General features: G+C 31.9%; 1 protein-coding gene and 1 pseudogene across 1 annotated transcript; one reads left to right on the top strand and one right to left on the bottom strand.

The window, feature by feature from the left end:
- The first annotated feature begins 9,214 nt into the window (after positions 1–9,214).
- LOC131062867 (beta-glucosidase 32-like) lies at positions 9,215–12,545 on the top strand (annotated as a pseudogene).
- Positions 12,546–16,861: 4,316 nt separating this feature from the next.
- On the bottom strand, positions 16,862–18,318 carry LOC131062866 (UPF0481 protein At3g47200-like). Its single transcript, XM_057996604.2, has 2 exons — positions 17,622–18,318; positions 16,862–17,511 (listed from the first exon to the last, which is right to left on the bottom strand). Exons 1-2 carry the CDS (start codon positions 18,316–18,318, stop codon positions 16,862–16,864), a joined length of 1,347 nt encoding a protein of 448 aa, XP_057852587.2.
- Positions 18,319–19,555: the final 1,237 nt, after the last annotated feature.

Raw genomic sequence — 19,555 nt, 5'->3', positions numbered from 1 at the left:
TTTCAGCACGCCCGCTAGTAACTACGTTATTTGTAATTAATTAGTTTGTAATTTGTCTTATGGGTAGTATTTTTTTTATAATGGCCACCTCAATTGTCCATACATCTATTGATGTCAAAACAATTTTGACTTTACTAAAGAGATTGCAAATTAATCCCAAAGGTATTTTGTGTAGTATTGAATTTTTCTTATGAAGAACCTTCACCTAGTACTTAAGAATTGACAAATTGATAATGCTTGTACTTTGTTTGAAAGCTATACCCTTATTGTTTATTTTGTTGGTTGCATTTTCTCATGAAGTATGCTTTAAGTGTCGAGCATAGGCCACTTTGTAGGCTTATAACATTCAATTAGAGGTGATTAAAAAAAAAATGAGCAAAAGATTGTATGCTTAGGTTTTCCAACCAAGACTATTGATAATTCATTATTAAGCTTGAAGTCCCTAGCTCATTTGTAACACACTAGTTGCTTTCTATTGGCAGCAAAACTTTAATATTTCTAATAAATTTAAGGTTAACATCAAGATGCAAGTTCCTTAGCCTTCCCAGACCACTAATAAAACAGTTGCAATGACATTAGAACATACAAGTTATACAACAATAAGTCATAAAAATTCCCCACTTTTTGTCTTCATTGAAAATTCTAATAAGGGATTATGACGAAGTGAACTAACTATATTTAAGGAATATATAAAACTTCTATCAATTTTTGTACTAATTTAGATTTTGAAATAGTCATCAAATTAAGACCATTATTTTTTTTCGAAATGGTGAATCAATTCGACATATTATCAAAATCATTCTTCTATTATCAATTTTAAAACTATCTATTCTTATCAATCATATTTAAACCATAAATGTTTATTCTAATTTTAATTAATCTAGGTTAATTTAATTTCATTATGTTGAAAGATGTAACCACAATGTCAACAAGAGATAAAATGTAATAGAACTAACATGTTAACAAAAACTATTAAAAATTTTATGTACAAAAATAATTAAAATTAAAAAGCACAACTAACTTATAATATTTAATATAAATTACATTCAAAAAATAATATCTCTCAACATTTTTATATAAGATTTATAAAGATGAATAGATTGATTAGTTACATTCATTTTTTAAACTTAAATTTATCACATGTCAACTTTATAAAAAGAGAAGGTGATGTTTATCAGAAATGGCTATTTGATTGACTATTTCATTTGATACTCGAACACTTTTAATAACTAGAAAATGAACCATTTTATTAGTTCAATAACCATTTAAAAAAGAGAGGGTGACACCATAAATTCACACTCCACTCAAAGTCATACACTTGTTTAGGAGATATGTTTTCCCCTTCAAATAGATTTGCCCTTCTTTCTAGGTAGCCCAATAACTTGAATTTCCTAGCAATATTTGAAGATCCCAAAAGTTCTCTACTTTAGGTCCTCCTCGGTGACAATGAGAACACTATATATGATCAATCCTTTGAGTTGATTTAGTTTAACTTATAACACCTATAGCATTATTCGTCTCTATTTTACCATACCTGAGGCTTCCATTCTTCGGCCTCCAAATTGGTTGAATGGGCTTTTATATTCCTTGCCCACACTTTCCTAGTCCTCTTCCTTTATATCTTATTTTTTTAATGATCTTCATAACAATATGTTTACAAAAAAACCTTTGTTTTTAACATCATAATTTGCAATTGCAATATTTGGAGATTCACATGTATCCTTACCTTCAACTTCACTATCTTCACCAAAAGAAACTTTATGTGCATCATCCATATCATTTGATTGATATGGAGAACAAAAAAAATCTTTTGTCCCACATGGGACATCACATACTAATGGATTTGATTTAAAAAGCTCATTTTCTTTCTTGCATGCTGCAAGAAATTGATCTAACGGAACATTTTGTTCTTTCATCTATTCAATTCCACATTTTTAAAAATTATTTCCTTTTGAAGGGTATCGTTTTTACATGAACTATAATAGATATCTTTTCTCAATTTTTTTCAAATTCTTCATTTGGTATGAAACCATGAGAAGAAGATCTTGGACATGAGACAGTCAGAGTAGATTGTCATTTTTTCTTTTGAAGGGTGCATGTTGGAATCTTCATTTTTTTTGCAATTTGTGGTTTGAAGAATCACTCTAAAAATTCATGTTCGAATAGAGAAAGGAACGAAAAATTTGTAAAAAATTATATGCAAACAAATTATGGATGTATAAATGGATCCAGATGAAAAAAGTTACAAATATGTTTATAAGGTTGTATAAGTTATTATGAGTGCTGAGAAAAGATAGAAAGAAAACAAGATCAAAATGTTGTGTTGGAGATGGAGATAAGGCCGAGTTAGATATGTCATCATCTTTGAATCAGCCTAATCTCCATCTCTAGCACAACATTATGATCTCGCTTTCTTTCTATCTTTTCTCATGTTGATGTGTACTTAAAATCACATATCCAACAATATTAGACTCTAATTTCCTAATAAAACAACTTATCAACTATAAAAAGTGTCAATATACTCCAATAATAATATATAGCCTATACTCCAAGTGGTTTATGTACTTCTCCATCTCATTAGGTTCATTGATTTTGATAAAAAAAGTACTTTATATTCACATGACATTGGTGTGATTGTAAGAGAAAACAAGATTTGTTGTCTATATTTGTGGCTGCAAAGTCCTTAGGAATCTCTAACTCACTTTCTTGCAAATGCTTTCCAAAATTTGTCATGTTACATTTCATTCACTCTCTTCATTAATTACATACCATTATTTACTAAATACATGCTATACTAAAAGATTTAAAACTCGATTGATATTCCATCTATATAAAGATTTGTTTATATAGTAGAAAAATGAAGGAAAAAAATGAAGATTGGCAAGAGAGAAGCACATTTATTTTGGTTCTTCTCTACAATTCAAGTTAGACACTCTCAACAAAGATGATTTTAATTAAACTTAGGAATAGGAGTGAATGCTTTTTTTCCTTGATTCTCTTATCTACTTAAAGAGGGAAAAAAGTAAAAACAAATAATTCCACTTACACATTATCTGAACTTGTTGATTGCTATGGATCGAAGGGGTGCCATCAATCCAAAGGTTGAAATACTATAATAATCTCATCAATGAACTTATTCTCCATGGTATTTATCACATGAAAATAGCCCAAGGCCACTCATTCATTGTACACATAATTTTTTTGGTGCTAATAAAATTAAACTATATTATATAGAAATGAGTAGGATTTGATAGAGAATAAAGAAATTAAATTAAAAATTTAAGGAATAATTTAACCCAAAAACATGTGATTGAATATATTTGGAAAATTTGTAGGTTTCCAACCACATGTTACCTTATTATAGTTCAACTTGCCCCAAAACTTGGAAGATGCTTATGGAGGATGGCTTAGTCAAAGAATAGTGTAATGTTTCAATCTATAATTGATATTGAACTTGGTATTGTCTTGTAACTTGTAAGATATACTTAATAAAATGATTTTTAGAAGTCATTATCTTAAGATTAGCTATGGTTATTCATGAATATATTCTTCACTATTAGATGCCTCAATAGTTTTTGATTGACTATTGTTAAACAAAGAAGATTTGAGAGCCTTTGCAAAATCTTGTTTTAGATAATATGGGAACAAAGTGAAGTACTAAACAAATTTCATTAAGCCAAATGCATTTTACCCTTTAAGTTATGACATTGATTGGTGGTGTTGAATTTTATTACTCATCCCTTTAGTCAACTAGCTATCAAACAACCACCCAACAAAAATATTTTGGGATCTTCATCTATCTTTTTTCCTAATGCACAATAGTAGCAATTAATTTGGTAGGCAATTTTGTATTTTGAATGTGAGAAGTAGTTTTTGGGAAAAACAACAAGAAACAAAATGAAGGAATGCTGATGCAATTGTAAATTTTTTGAGTTTAGTGAGAAGTAGTTGAATGTTTATTGAGGAAAACAAAGGGATTGTCATAGCATTAGCAAATTTTATGAAGATAGTGCAGTACAACAAGTCGCTCTAGATGAAGCAAGAAGACAACAAGTAATTTTAGACAAATTGAAGAATAGGGAGTTCAATGTAGCTCCAAAATGATGTAGATGTTATATTTGTAAATAATTTATAATCTATGTTTGAAATATTTTCTAAATCCCATTTTATAATTAAAATAAAATTGGAGTTTGTCACCAACCATCTCTATATTTTTTCTTTGTGTGTGTTGCCAACTATTTGGTAGATAGAGTTCCAGTCTTTCTATCTTTAGTTGTATTTTATTTTAATTATATTGATATCAGAGCTAGAAGTTCCTAAGTCTTAGAGTAAGTTGGTCATTTTTTTTGGATATTAAATTTTTATTGAGTTAGAGACATGGATAGAGAAGAGAGTAAGAGCTAACAACAACCACCATCATTATTTGGACAAGATTATGATGATTGGGAAAAGAAGATGAAGACAATAATGATCTTAAATGTTTGCGGGAGCAAGTGGATAATGGGTTCTTAAATGTGACTAGAATGCAACATAGTATGTGTTGGATAGTTCAGATAACTGAAAGACAACTGAGAGGGGGGGGGGAATCAGTTTTCACAGATTACTGGAAGCTTTAGCAATTTAAAACAACAATACTAGAGCCCAAAATAATGATACCAAAAATAGTAGTTAATCCAATTAAGCATAAACAATAATCACAGAATAAAAGCCATCCACATAGCACCAAGATTTGTACGTGGAAAAATCGGTAAAGGGAAAAACCATGGTGAGAAGCCTACCCACAATCAGATAATACTTCTGCAGTAAGTATGTGAATTTATAATGAAGGGGCCTGCACTTGCAAGAAGGCCAACAACCTAGAGCACACTGTTCATCACAAAAGGAGTCTCATTGACTACATACAAATCCAGACTACAATCCAGAGAAGTGTTGAACAGCAAAAGATAGCATCTCATATGCCTGAATACAGTTTTGGTTAAGCTCAATACCAGAGGACTAAATCCTCTTACATAAACCCAAATCAATCTCCAATGATCGACCAACTCCTCTTCTTGAATGATATTACATTATTCTCTCATTACAATCCTTGACCATGACCTCTTACATTAACCATGATGATCTACAATGAGATCTTTCATCTTATTTATACAAACCCTCGACCATAAACAATCAGGTTGGCCACCAGAAAATAAACTAATTACATAATTACAAACCATGTCGGCCTTAGGCCAAACAAATGATATCCAACACATAAGACATCCCAAAAATACAATAATAGGTCCTATCTACAAGTTACATCAATGCTGGTCCATAACCTAGATCAACACGGACCAAGTATAGGTGCATATGTTTCAACAATGATCTCCAAATGCCAAGTATCGAATATGATCACCAATAGAATCTTGAAACTCTATCAAAAGCTACACCAACACCCATTATGCAATGCATCAAAGATCTCCACCAAAAGCTTTGTCGGAGAAACCCTGGATGGAACCAGAATCCAATCTTCATAGCAAGAAGAATAGCATCCAATCACCAGACCAAAGTTAGCTAACCAAATATGAGTATAAGCATTATGAACAAGTCAATTCCATCACCAGATTATACCAGAGTCAATTGGATCATGTCGGATCCAAGTTAACAAAAAAGCTACATAACCTATTGGGACCAAAAGGGTGTCGGTAAAGCATCCAATCAGCTAGTGTTGACATCAATGACAAAAGATCAATGCAACACATAATCAATTCCACCAAATGGCCAACATTATGTATCTCTCACAAATGCCTTGAAGACATAGTTAAAGGAAACAGGAAGAAAATATTCAAAGGCATTGAGTTTGGTAGAAGTACCCTTGACAAAGAGAAACTTCCCTAGAATAAAGACACCTAATTATGCAAAGGAGACATGAGAAATACTCCAAATGAGTTAAAAGGTCATTGAGAAAATTATATAAATGAAGCTCTAGATGCATTGAAGAGATTTTCTGAATTTTCAATTGAAGTAAAGTGAGTCCATTTTATATTTCCACACAAGTTTTTGGTTTGATATAAAATAGCTAAAGAAAAATGGTGAGACAATGAAAGAGTAGAGTTTTGTGAAAAATTCCTCAAACTTGTATTCCCTAAAATATTTATGCAATAATAATTTCTCTTGAAGAGTCACAACCAATTTTTTTAAAATATAGGTATGACGAAAACCATGCCATCCTTATAGAAATTATTTAAATCAATAAAAATGATTGGTCAAAGCCCTTCATGGCCTAAATATAAGAGGATAAATGACCCTCAAAAAGAGTCTCCTAGAGCTCATTATTGCTTTTGTGGAGATCATACTCATTTGGTTCTATTTGGACAAGCTCTCCACCCATGGAAAGAAGAGAAAATGAAACCCAAAGAAGATAGAGAATAACCATCTAGTAGAGGGAGAGAGAAAGATAGAATGTGCTCTGACACCTCAAGAACTTAAATATGCATACATGGATATCCAACCAAAAACTATATATGAGCAAGAGAATTTGAATCATTAAGATAGTAGAGAGTTAACTGATGTTTCTAGTTAGATTAGCTTCTAGGTGTAATCTTTGAGAGACTTGGGTTAGAAGAGAGGTCTCTTAATCCCAAACATTGACATCATTACTTAGAGTCACCAAATTAGCTATCAAATTCGCAAGATGATTACCTTGTCTAAACTAGTGCTTGAACTTGTGATATTACAAGGAGTTGATATTAATATGATGAACATAAATCATGTCTCATATCATCCAGCTAGGCTTGGTCTTGTCCAACAACATGTTAATCATTTTAAGGGAATCACCTTCAATAATGATAAAGTGGACAGAAAAAAGAAGAGAAAATTCATTCTTACCCCATGGTGAAGATGGTTCAACATGGGGAAAATCTGTAGATAGAACCTCCTTTTCCTTCCATCCAAGGTGATGTACTTTATGAACAAAAGGGCCGCCTCCTTCTGGATAGTAGGAAGTTCTTCCCTATTATAATCAGTTTAGGGCTTAGAAACCCCTTCTCGATGTTCAAAGAAATGATCAAAATCCTCCTTATAACTCCCCTTGGCTTGTTTAAGAAAGGAAATGCCATTGAGGGTCAACCTAGTCACTTTGGTAATGGTCTCTGTAGAAACCACAAAGGCAAAAATCCCAATCTTAATGACACCATTATCTTGCGTAGATACATTAAAGGATATGACCACAAGTTAAAAGACATGACCACATAAATTGGAACAAAGTCCCTAATACAATATAGATAATTAACCAAATACTATAGCATGGTTCACACTTGGAGCTGTTAATACACACCAAGATAAGATGTTTAGTTCACTAAGATAAATTGTCAAATCTCATTGGAGTGGTTTCAACTAGAAATTGTATCAGTGGTTAGGAGTTTCAATTTTTCTACTCAAGTGTGTTTGTGAATGTGAATAGGTCTTAAATTTATAAATTTTACTAAATTTATTTCAACCTATAAATAACTCTAATGGGAAAAACATGCTTCTTCCTAGATGTTGCTATTATTTCTTCTTCCTCCCAAAATGGTACAAGTGTGGTTTGGATTTAAAAGGAGAAGGAAACAAACTCAGAAGAAGATGCAATGATTATGTTTTCTTCCTAAACGTTCCATACAATTTCTTAAATTTGTTTTGTACAATTAAATTTTTAATAATAGAATTTATTTTTTACGATTTTGTGTTTTTATTATTGTAATAAGTTTCCATCTCGACAAGAATTTCTTTGTTGTTGGAATTTTGTTATTAATATTGGAAACATATGGTGAGGCATGCTTTATCTTAATTAACAAGCAACTTTGGTAAAGTCTACTGTAGTGGTTATGAACCTTTTGAAATCAATGGAAACAAAGATATTTTATTAAAACTAAAAATTGTAATAATTGGCTGTAAAGGGATGTTAGACATGTCCCTCTTTTAAAAGAACTATGGTTTCAGTTGGGCAATGGAATTGCCAAAGATTTTATGTTTCTTTTGAGTCAAGTGCATGTAATGTTACACAAGGAGCCTTAGTGATTGCTACTCTATTGAGAGAAGTGCTAATCTATTAACAATGCAAGCATACAATGATTGCAAATTTTATTTTTGATGGACATAACTTTCAAAGTTATTTGTAACATAAAACCATTATAAAATTCAAAAGAAAGAAGATAACGAGATGCAAATCTCATGTAAATGCAAATTGAAATAATTAATATTTTAAAATAATTAAGAATTAGAGATTTGAATTGTTCCATCAATGATCCATCATGTTTCCAAATCTCAAAATGTTAGGCATAATCTATTTCTTACAAGATGATTTATGTAAGAGAGTATTCATTGTCAAATGACAAAGCTTCTAAATTGGATACATTTCCTATGATTTATGTAAGAGAGTATTCATTGTCAAATGACAAAGCTTCTAATTTGGATAGATTTCCTATGAGTTTTATAAATTTTTTGAGATAATATAGGTGCAAAATTTATAAGATTTTATCTAAAAACATTCTAGTGTAACTTTTTAGGGAGTTTAATTAATAAAGGTAGTATTAAGTTAAAACATAGAGATGGTGATTTTGCAAGTAGTGTATTATAATCTTACTAGACATCTCTTATAATTGATCTAACCAATTTATTTGCTATTGTTGACTATGTGAAAGAATAGTGAGGGACGTTTTGTTACACGATCATTTTTCTAAGAGGAACTCATTATACATTATGATGACAATATTCTGAACTGCTTCTTGGTACTTCAACTTAGTGATGTCTATAAGACTGATAAAATGGATCGGTTCCATAATATATTTTATAAGTCTAACCTATAAAACACACTATAAAGCCAATGCATTAAATTGTCCCCATAACGAGAACCCATCAACTCGACTGGCCTAGAAATATTTGAACAACTTATCAACACCTAGCGAAAGTCGCTAGAGAGTTCTAACCATATCTTCCATTAATAATCTGCAGCCTCTCCTAAAACTGTTTTACATGCTTCTCCATCTCTTTAAGCTCATTTATTTTCACAAAACAAACGACTTTATGCTCTTCACACGAGATTGGTGTGAACGTACGAGAAAACAAGATTTGATGTCCATAAGTTGTCCATAAGTTGTCCTGTCCCTTCTTTCTCTCTTTACTATTTCCATACCTCAATTCACTATGCATCCTTTACTAAAAGATATGGCCATATAGTAGAAACGTAGTTGAAACAAAAATGAAGATTGGCAAGAGAGAAGCACTTTTGTTTTGTTTCTTAATTGGACTTCCCATTCCTGTTTCTCTACAATTCAAGCTAGACAGTCTCAACACAGATGATTTTCCCGAAAACTTTATATTTGGTGCAGGCACTTCTTCTTACCAGGTATTGTCACTTGTAAGTTATATTTTGGTGAGTGTCTGTGGTGTGTGTGTATACAGGTTGAAGGTGCAGCGCAACTTGATGGACGTAAGCCTTCCATTTGGGATACTTATACACATTCTGGTTGGTCTTACTTTCTTTTAAAGTAAATGATTCTATTGTGATGGTGCATGATCAAACATTGTATTGTCTTGTTAGTCTATTTCAAGTTACTCATTTGGTCATTTTTGGGCATTGGAATTCTTTTTCCTTCTTGAATAAGAAAACTTAAAGGACTAAGCTAAACAAACAGGGAAAATGTCTGATGGAAGTACAGGGGATGTTGCTACAGATCAATACCGCCATTATAAAGTAATCTCGATTACTACACTGTTCTTGATTACTAATATTAAATAAATTACATTCTATCAGGTTTAAGTTGGCTTACCACAAGCATGTTTTCAGGAGGACGTCCGTCTGATGTTCAAAATGGGATTAGATGCATACAGATTTTCTATCTCATGGTCTCGACTTATACCTGGTACTGCCAAAGTAATTTTTCTCCATTAAAATAAGGGATAGCATTGTATGATTATTTTTCTTGATGGTCTGAACATTAAAAATAGGGATAGCATTGTACTACTATTTAGAGGAAAAAAGGAAACTCGGTTTTTCACATTCACATTATCTTAAATTTCTGTTTGTTACAGATGGAAGGGGTGCCATTAATCCAAAGGGATTGGAATACTACAATAATCTCATCAATGAACTCATTCTCCATCGTAATTGTCAAATTAAAAGAGCCCAAGGGCACTCTTTCATTCTAAACACAGTATTTTTAATCCCAATCAAATTAAACCATATCACACAGCAATGAGTAAATCTAGTGACTGAGTAGAAAATAAAGAAGCAAAATTTAAAATTGAACTAGTGCAATTCTACAAAAAAATATGCGACTGAAGACATTTTAAAAATTTTCAGGTATTCAACCACATGTTACCTTATATCACTTCGATTTGCCCCAGAGCTTGGAAGATGCCTATGGAGGATGGCTCGGTCCCATAATAGTGTAATGTCTCAATCTATAATTAGTTGGCTGTTCTTCATGGAGCTATTCTTCACACTATCAAATGCCTAAGAGTTTTTGATTGGCTGTTGTTAAACAGAGAAGATTTCAGAGCCTTTGCAGAAGTTTGTTTCAGAGAATTTGGGGACAGAGTGAAGTACTGGACAACTTTCAACGGGCCAAATGCATTTTCCATGTTAAGTTATGATATTGGTTACTGACCTCCGGAACGCTGTTCTTATCCATTTGGATATTTTGGCAACTGTAGTGCAGGAGATTCTACAGTAGAACCATACATTGTTGGTCATCACATTCTGTTATCTCATGCAGAAGTAGTTGACCTCTATAGAGGAAAATTTCAGGTTGCAAAATCTAACACTGAAAATATTTATTCATGTACGAGTGAAATTCATTGAATTGTCCATGCTCACTTCTGAAAAGGTTCAAGTACTCACCCTTTGGTCGGACCCTAAACTCGGAAATAGAAAAAACCTTAAGGGCTAACAAACCACTCAATCAACATTAGGTTTAGGATTTGAAATTTGGAGGAAATTAATTTACTTTACAGTGGCAATAATTAATTGTTTAATAGCTAAGGGGATCTTTTGATTTCATTGGGGTGAATCATTACGGCGCTTACTATGTCTCCGATGTTTCTGGTCACTGGGTTGGTGCGGAAAGAGATTATATGAAAGATTTAAGCACAAATCTAACAGGTACATAGCAAATTTTTCGAAACATATTAAAAAGTTTGGATTTCTGGAAAGCTAGTTTAGATACTGATGTGTATATATTGGTATGTGTAAAGTAATGCGAAGCGATGTCCCTATTGGTAAGGTAAGCCCATAATTTGTTCCTTAGCCATCTCTAGTTATTCAAATTTTTTTATGATACATAAAATTATTTATTTAATTGCAGCTAGCACCAACTGGACTTCCAATTGTTCCATGGGCATTGCAAGCATTATTGGAATATTTCAAGGAACATTATGACAATCCGCCTATAATAATCTGTGAAAATGGCATTCACTCTCCTATGTTTACCACAAATTAGTTGTATGTTGATAGCTGTTTTTGTGTTACCCAGATTTCCAAGTAACCACCGTATATCTGTAGTTTACCAATGATACTGAATTTCCTAAAACCTTCATGCAATTTCAGATACCACCATTACCCTGTTTTCTTAAGGCATTTTGGGTGACACCCATGATAAAACATTTCCTAACATTCCATATGTTGCCATCTTTCATGCAATTTCAGATAACTCTGGACTTCAAGACTTCTCATACTTCAAAGTATCTTGCATCTATCACCCCTTTCTTTATTCTTTTTTTCTCCCGTAGTTTTGAGCTTCAAGTTTTTTGACCCTATTTAAATTTAGTGTGCAATATTGTCCTTTAATCTGGCTTCTCTTGAAATTTGTTTCATTTCTGAAATGCTTTATAAATTGCTTTGTAGAGGTTATGGCACCAAAAACAACTGATCATAATACATTTTCTAAACAGCCCATATGTTGCTATCCTTAATGCAATTTCAGATAGCTCTCAACTTCAAGAATTTCTCATACTTGAAGGAATCATCCTCTTGGCTCTCTTTACTTAAAAATTATCCTGCATCTATGACCATGTAGTGTGCAATATTGTGGTTTAATATGGTTTCGTTTGATTTGGTTTCATTTCTGAAATATTTTATAAATTGCTTTGTAGGATATGGCACCAAAACCAACCAATCTCTCTCACTCTCGGATGCATTAAATGAGGGGAAGGATGGAGTATCTCCATGACTATCTTGAGAGTTTGCTCGCTGCGATCAGGTACGCTGAATATACACCATACCTTCAACTGTATACAGCTTATTCTATTGAATGGAGTTACAGAAAGCATAATTATGTGGGTGCAGGAATGGACCCAACACTCAAGGATACTTCGTCTGGACATTGCTGGATAGTTTTGAAATGTTTTCTGGTTATGAGATTCGTTATGGCCTCTTGTATGTTGATTTCAAAGAAAAAAATTTAAACAGATATCCAAATCTTTCTGCTCGCTGGTATACCAAATTTATGAAAGGGAACAAACAAATTGAATATCCATGGAAGAGAAGAGATGAACCAACTAATGTGGATCAAATGGTTGTCTCCTCTTGAATTCTCCACCCAGTGACTAGTTTCATCATGTCCGCGAGTAACTACCCTTCCTATTTGACTTGTGGTAGTCAGAAATTGATCTAATATTTAAAATTGTTTAATAAAAAACAATATTATTTTATTATCAATCATATTATTAAGGTTAAGAATGACATTATAAGTTGTGATCATGATGATGGAATATAGAGTATAATTTGATATAATTTCAGTTGAAAAATATTTAACATAGTTGTGACAAATTCTAGTGTTAATATTCTTTGATACCTACCACTAAATTAATGGGATTGATTTTGTGCATCTAAAAATTCATGTTTTTTATATCAACACTTAGTTGTTAAAAAGAATGTAAGGTGTTTATTCTTTAAAAAATTAAAAACATCTTAGAGTTAATGATTAATTTTTAAGCTTCACTTTTTGTCAATTGATAGATCAGTTTTTTTATCTCTATGTGATATTTATGTCTTACATGTTATTTGTATTGAATTAATTTGTCATTTTTTTATGTCTTTTATGTTTTTTAATGGTCACCTCAATAATCCATACATCTCTAGAAGTTGTTAGCAATGCACCTCACTCCACTAAATCGCTTGCAAATTCATCCCAAAGGTATTTTGTGAAGTAATGAATTTCCTTATGTAAAACCTTTACCCAGAGTTTAAGAATTGACGAATTTTGATAGTGCTTGTACATAGTTTGAGTGCTATTCCCTTATTGCTTATCTTATTCGTTCTATTTTATTGTGAAGTATGCTTCAACTATTCAACATAGGCCACTTAGTGAACTCTTATCTTATTCGTTCTATTTTCTTGTGAAGTATGCTTCAACTATTCAACACAGGCCACTTAGTGAACTCTGGACATTTAGTTAGAAATGATCCAAAACATAAGAAAAGAATTTTATGTTTTGGTTTTCCAACAAGAGGATTGAACATCCATTATTGAGAATGAATTGCCTAATTCATTTGTAACACACTAGTTATTGCATTTTATTGGCATCAAAATTTTAATATTTCTTATAAAAATTAAGCTTAAAATCAATGTGTGAGTTATGTTCCCTTGTCTTCCGAGGTTGCTATTATGAGTTGTTTTTCACATTAGATTTAATCCTTTATAATAGTTCATGTGTAGTGCCCTTTTCCATGATACCTAACACTTATAATATATTACCAATGATAAAATAGTTGCAATAACATTAGAACTTACAAGGTCTTAGACACCAAGTCATAACAATGGCCCAATTACCATATACATTGAAATAATCATAAGAGATTCCAAAAAGTGAAATAACTACCCTTAAGGAATAGATAAACAATATTGAATCAAAATATGTAAATACTTCTCATAAATTTATTTAATGATTAAAATAATTAAATTAAATCTAAAATTATCATTTCTATTCTTATATATATGTATAAGTATGAATATATGTATATGTATATGTTTGTGTATATGCATATGCATATGTATATTGACATCCTAACTGTATCCTTTTTTCCTATCCCTCTTTAATTTATCCATTGTCATTTTTCTACATTCATTCCATTCTTTATTTTAATTTTTAATTGTTTTCTAATCAATTCCTTCATCCCAAATCTCTTCTCTCTTTTATATCTACTTTTTCAATCTTAATACACATTTTACTCTTCTTGTTGATGGATGATTGAATGTGATCCAAAATATCAAGCAAAAACGAATACAAAGTGTAAACCATTAGCTTTTACATCTTAAATAAAATAAAATGAGTTTTTAAAATTGTACCATAAGTTTTCGAAAGGCATGTCAAAATATTAATGAGTAATGAGATATAAAAATAAAAAGAATTCATCGCAAGATGCTAATTTGTATGATTTATTTTTGCACTACCTCATCTCTCTAGAATCATGTCAAAGTTTCCTATTGAGCATTACACCATTACAAACTATGCCAAAAAGATTGTCATAAATTGAGTTTGGTGTGATTGGTGAAATAACATTACACCTTAATTTAAGGGTTAAAAAGCACTTATAATAAGTGTCTTATGTATCATACTAGGATCACAAATTATAAGTTGTATCAAATTCATCACAAGGTACTTTCTTTTTCTCTTATCTATCATATATCTTTAATATCCAAGAATATCTTAGCAACCATCACACTTTTATCAAATGTTGTATCATTTTCGTACTTATACTACATTCCTTTGATTTAGGAACACCTCATTGCTCCATAATTATAACTCTTGGTGTAGATTAACTTTTTCATGTGTGTTTAATATGGTATTTATAATTAATTTTTTAAGTCAGAATATAGTCCATGAATAGTCTTATGAAATTGGCACAAGAGTCTCTTGAAATATTTTTTCTAAATATGATATACTATTTTTTGTGGTCTCAAAATATAAATGGCCTTTCCTATTTATTACTCTAAACCATCAATATTATTGATCAATAAATATAATAATGTAAGAAGTAATTTCTCGAGATTGATCATAAAGATTCCAAGGTATATTGTTTAGTACTAACTCATCCATCAATTCTCTAAAATAAAAGTTAATTAGTGATTCTCATAATGCAACAAACTTTAGGAAAGAAAAATAATAACTTGTATAACAACATTTTTCAATTGACTTAGGTCTAAGGGCATCTACTCCCCAAGGACTACCTATATGCCCACTTCCAAATAGGATCAAAGTTACATATAATTCTCATTATATTAATCTCTTAAGAAACATATAAATATTTTTATATACGTAGGATTTCATAACTACTTAGGTTGCTTACCTCACAGAAGTAGAAAAATAATGAATGTTAAAATGGACTAAGGCCAAAAAAATGTAATAAATTACCATTTGCCAAATACACATTCCAAAACAAAGTCACAAGTCATAGATATTAATTGATTTATAACAAATGTCAAAATTCATAGATTAATATTGCATAGTTCCTTTTCATAATTCCCATCAATTAATAATGCTTAATAAAACACATGGAAACTCAACTAATTTTAGAATTTAATTGATTAAAATGGACTAAGGCCAAAAAAATGTAATAAATTACCATTTGCCAAATACCCATTCCAAAACAAAGCCACAAGTCACAGATATTAATTGATTTATAACAAATCTCAAAATTCATAGATTAGTATTGCATAGTTCCTTTTCATAATTCCCATCAATTAATAATGCTTAATAAAACACATGGAAACTCAACTAATTTTAGAATTTAATTGACACATACTAAATAAATTTCAACAAAAGACACAAAGATCTCAATTTAGACCTCTCCACCATTATGACTAATAATTCAATATTAAATTTTTAGAAACATTATAGGCTCATCTCATTAATATAGAGGCCATGATGATACCCTATCAACAATAAATTCTCTTTGTTGATTCAATCATATTTTGAACATTATCATAAAACTCTTAATACTTACAAATATGTTAGACTAAAAAAGAAATTAGACTAATGCTTGAATATGTACATACATTTAGTACAATTAACATTAATATTTGCTTTATATCAATTCTATCAAATAAATGTCAAACACTCAATTCCATATCAGCATTTACTAACATGGCTAGTATTAAATCCATACAAATAAATTATGGATAACAACATAATAAATATAAAGTAAATCCAATCATATTCTCTCCTACAATCAAAATATCATCACAAAGAAACTAGGGCAAAGGACCCAATAGTTGTGCACCCTAACTTTACACTTCTCAAAATCCTATATGGAAATTTCAAATCAGTCCCAATTTTTTACAACTTACTTGGCAAGCCCCCTTCTTATAACTAAGGTTTTAGGGCCACATCATCAAGTATGGTGCCACATCAACATGTTTTTTTGTCAAAGTGTCCAAAACAATCCGAGAAAAAAAGTGAGACCAATAGGCATGCAAAAGAGACCCCTATACTTGTTCAACTGCTGTGGCATCACATGACTGGTTGCTTTCTACAACTAATTGTACATTTCATAGCAATAACAACTTTAAATTCACAACTATTAGTGCAATGTAATGTAATTATTAATATATTAACACACAAAAACTGATATTTTATGTTTCAAACAATAGTTTTTATTTGGTACTAGTATTGAAACAAAAAGTATGAATATCCCTCACAACAATTCCTACATGCTCAACTACATGCTCAACTACTGGTGCTGTTCTCCTATTAGAAAATGCATGTATAGGGCGGGCGGGGAATGATACCCAATAGGAAATAAATATGGTATACCTACACGCAATAGACTAAACTTCAGATGGGGCTCCTACATTTTAGGAACAGTGTTTAGAAACTTGTGCACGCCTAATTACAAATGCAGGAGATTAATTTGTAAGAAGCTTACGATGCAGTGAGAAAATGGTTTGCACGGCGGCGAAGAACAAAATCAAGCATGCTGCAATAACTGAAACAGTTATCCATGGACTTGAACGATGGTCATCTGTGAATTCAGCAACCATCACCTTAATTTTGCTATGGTAATGTTTATGGGCATCTTCTCTCACCTTAGCAAACGGATCCTTGTAGCTTCTAGTTATGCCTTTGCTCAGTGTTTTGAAGAGATCGGCCACTTCCCGGTCGCTTCCCAAGTAGCTCTTGATAATTTCAGCTTTTCTTAGGACAGAGACATCTCTTTCAGAATGAATGAGCTCATACATGACATGAACGTACCTTGATATCACACATCTGTCGTCCGCCTCACATATTTCAAATGGCATAAGATTGTGCAGGAGGGTTTCAACGCCACTAGAGATTCTGATTCTGGGGAGGTGAAATCTATTCTTCTTAATGCTAATCTCCATTAATTTGCCCTCCATCTTTGTGAATTTGATCCCAGCACGCCTTAATTCAGAAGCAGTGGGTATTATAATCTCTCGTTTGGTATGAACAGGACATCGCTGATCGGTATCTTTATGGAGCTCTGAAGCAGAGGGGAAGATAAACTCTCTTTTGGTATCAAAAGGAGATTGCTGGTCTGCATTTTCATAAGGTTTGAATGAATGTATGACATACATCTTTTGGTATCAAAAGGAGATTGCTGGTCTGCATTTTCATCAAGTTTGAATGAATGTATGACATACATACGGAATAAATTCAAAAGATGCTTACTATTTTGTTCGCTTACAATTTCAAATCGCGGAGGGGCTTTCTCCTTAAACGCACCCTCCTTAAAAGGGTAGAGCAACCTTTTTATACGGGCATCATCGAACAGTTTGCAGAGCTTTGTAAATGCGCTTTCTTCATCTATTTTAAGCTGCAACCCTAATATCCTGACCAGAACAAAGAGTGGAATTTGGTTCTCCAGCATCAGAATGTCAGTTAATATGGGGTACACAGTGTATACAATAGTATTTCGGTTGAAAAAAGAGTGATCCGAATTCGCTTTACTATCCAAAGCCCTAAAAATTTCTAAGATAAAACAAGCATCCAAAGTGAGCATCCAAGCAAGATACCCATCTTGGTACTCGATGTTCTGTCGGTAGCATTTTCTTACCCTGGGAACCAGAGCGAGAATAGGCCCAATCACTTCTCTTTCCAAATCCTCCTCGGGCAAGCTAAACATTTTTCGTGTAGCATGCAATTTATGAGTATGCATTTGAGAAAGAGTCGGATCGTGATGAAGTGGGCCTAATCGCACCATTTGTGGAAAATAAGCGCTCTGCTTCAGCTGAACAAGGAATTCGGGGAATTCATATATCGATACCTCCTCAGATCTTCGGAAGGAATCTAGATTGTGGTTCCGAAGACCATTTTTAACATCGATAATCCACTGGTTTGCCATGGGAGATTGGGATATAATTTGATTTTGATTTAATTTCCCTGGTTGCAAACAAATTTTCTTGCAACTTGTTGGGCAATGCAGATGACCCTTTTTAAAACCAGAGAAATAACTTGAACGACATTCACTTGCAATTCAGAAGGAAACCACGGTGAGGAATTTTTAGTTGCTCATCCATATATGAGAGTTGTTTGGGAAGATTCATAGAAATTGCAAGATACAATTTCTTCTACCATCAAACATTGGAAGGCATCCTTTTCCATATTTTTTCTACGATCAAACTTTTTAGGCTTGTCCCTATTTGATGACAGTCAAGTACTTGGAATTATATGTGGAAATTGTAGGCATCTTTTCCCGTATTTTTCCTACGATCAAACTTTTTAAGCTTCTCCCTATTTGATTACAGTCAAGTACTTTGAAAAGATTTGTGGAAATTGTACGCATCTTCTTACACCCTTTACTTTTCTATAATTAAGTTTCTCCTCACTCGAGGACAATCAAATACTTGAGAAGATTCTTATCTTTTCACCCATTTTTTTACCATCAAACATTATAAGGTATCTTTTTCCACCTTTTTCCTAATGTCAAATTTTATAGCTTCTCCTTCTTTGAAGTCAATCAAGTATTTGGAAAGATTCGGCATCTTCTTAAGCATCTTTTCTACAAGCTTCTTCCTTCTTTACAATAGTGAAGTCCTTGGAAAGATTTATGGAAATTTCTATGCATCTAACATCAAAATTTCCAAGTTTTTCCCTACTTAATGATAGATAAGAATCTAGGAAGATTCTCTCAAGAATTTTCTTTACCATCTAACTTTCTAAGCTTCTTCCTAGTTTACAACAATTTGAGAAGATTCATGTAAATTATAGGACATCTTCTTATGCATTTTTTTTACCGTTAAAATTTTGAAGCTTTGTTATTGCTTACCAACAAGTCACTTTTTAGAAAGCTTATTAAGTTAACGGCTTGCTAAATTTTAGTTTCCCAAGTTTAAAAGGTTTCATTTATGTAGGGTTTATATAAAGATGTATTTAGTCTATATGGGTAAAATCATGAACATATTCATTTACTATAGATGACAAATTTTATTCAAAAAGAAGAATTTGACTTATGTATATCATACAATACAATATATAAAGTAAATCATAAATGTCTCCCTTGTGAATATTTTGGATGGTTCTAGCTCATAGTTTTTTAGTTACCATTATTTATTTAAAACTTGAGATGAAGGTTTTGCAAT

The sequence above is a fragment of the Cryptomeria japonica genome, chromosome 9, assembly GCF_030272615.1.
Source record: "Cryptomeria japonica chromosome 9, Sugi_1.0, whole genome shotgun sequence".
NCBI classification, from domain to species: Eukaryota; Viridiplantae; Streptophyta; class Pinopsida; order Cupressales; family Cupressaceae; genus Cryptomeria; species Cryptomeria japonica.
The sequence above is the reverse complement of the archived record's forward strand: the minus strand, read 5'-3'. Positions and strand labels throughout refer to the sequence as shown.

Bases quoted from the DNA above. Each gene is read 5' to 3' on its own strand.
- LOC131062866 (XM_057996604.2), bottom strand. From the start codon at position 18,318: ATGGCAAACCAGTGGATTATCGATGTTAAAAATGGTCTTCGGAACCAC. The intron at 17,512-17,621 runs GTATGTATGTCA...ATGAAAATGCAG, and splicing joins GCATCTTTTGAATTTATTCC to ACCAGCAATCTCCTTTTGAT.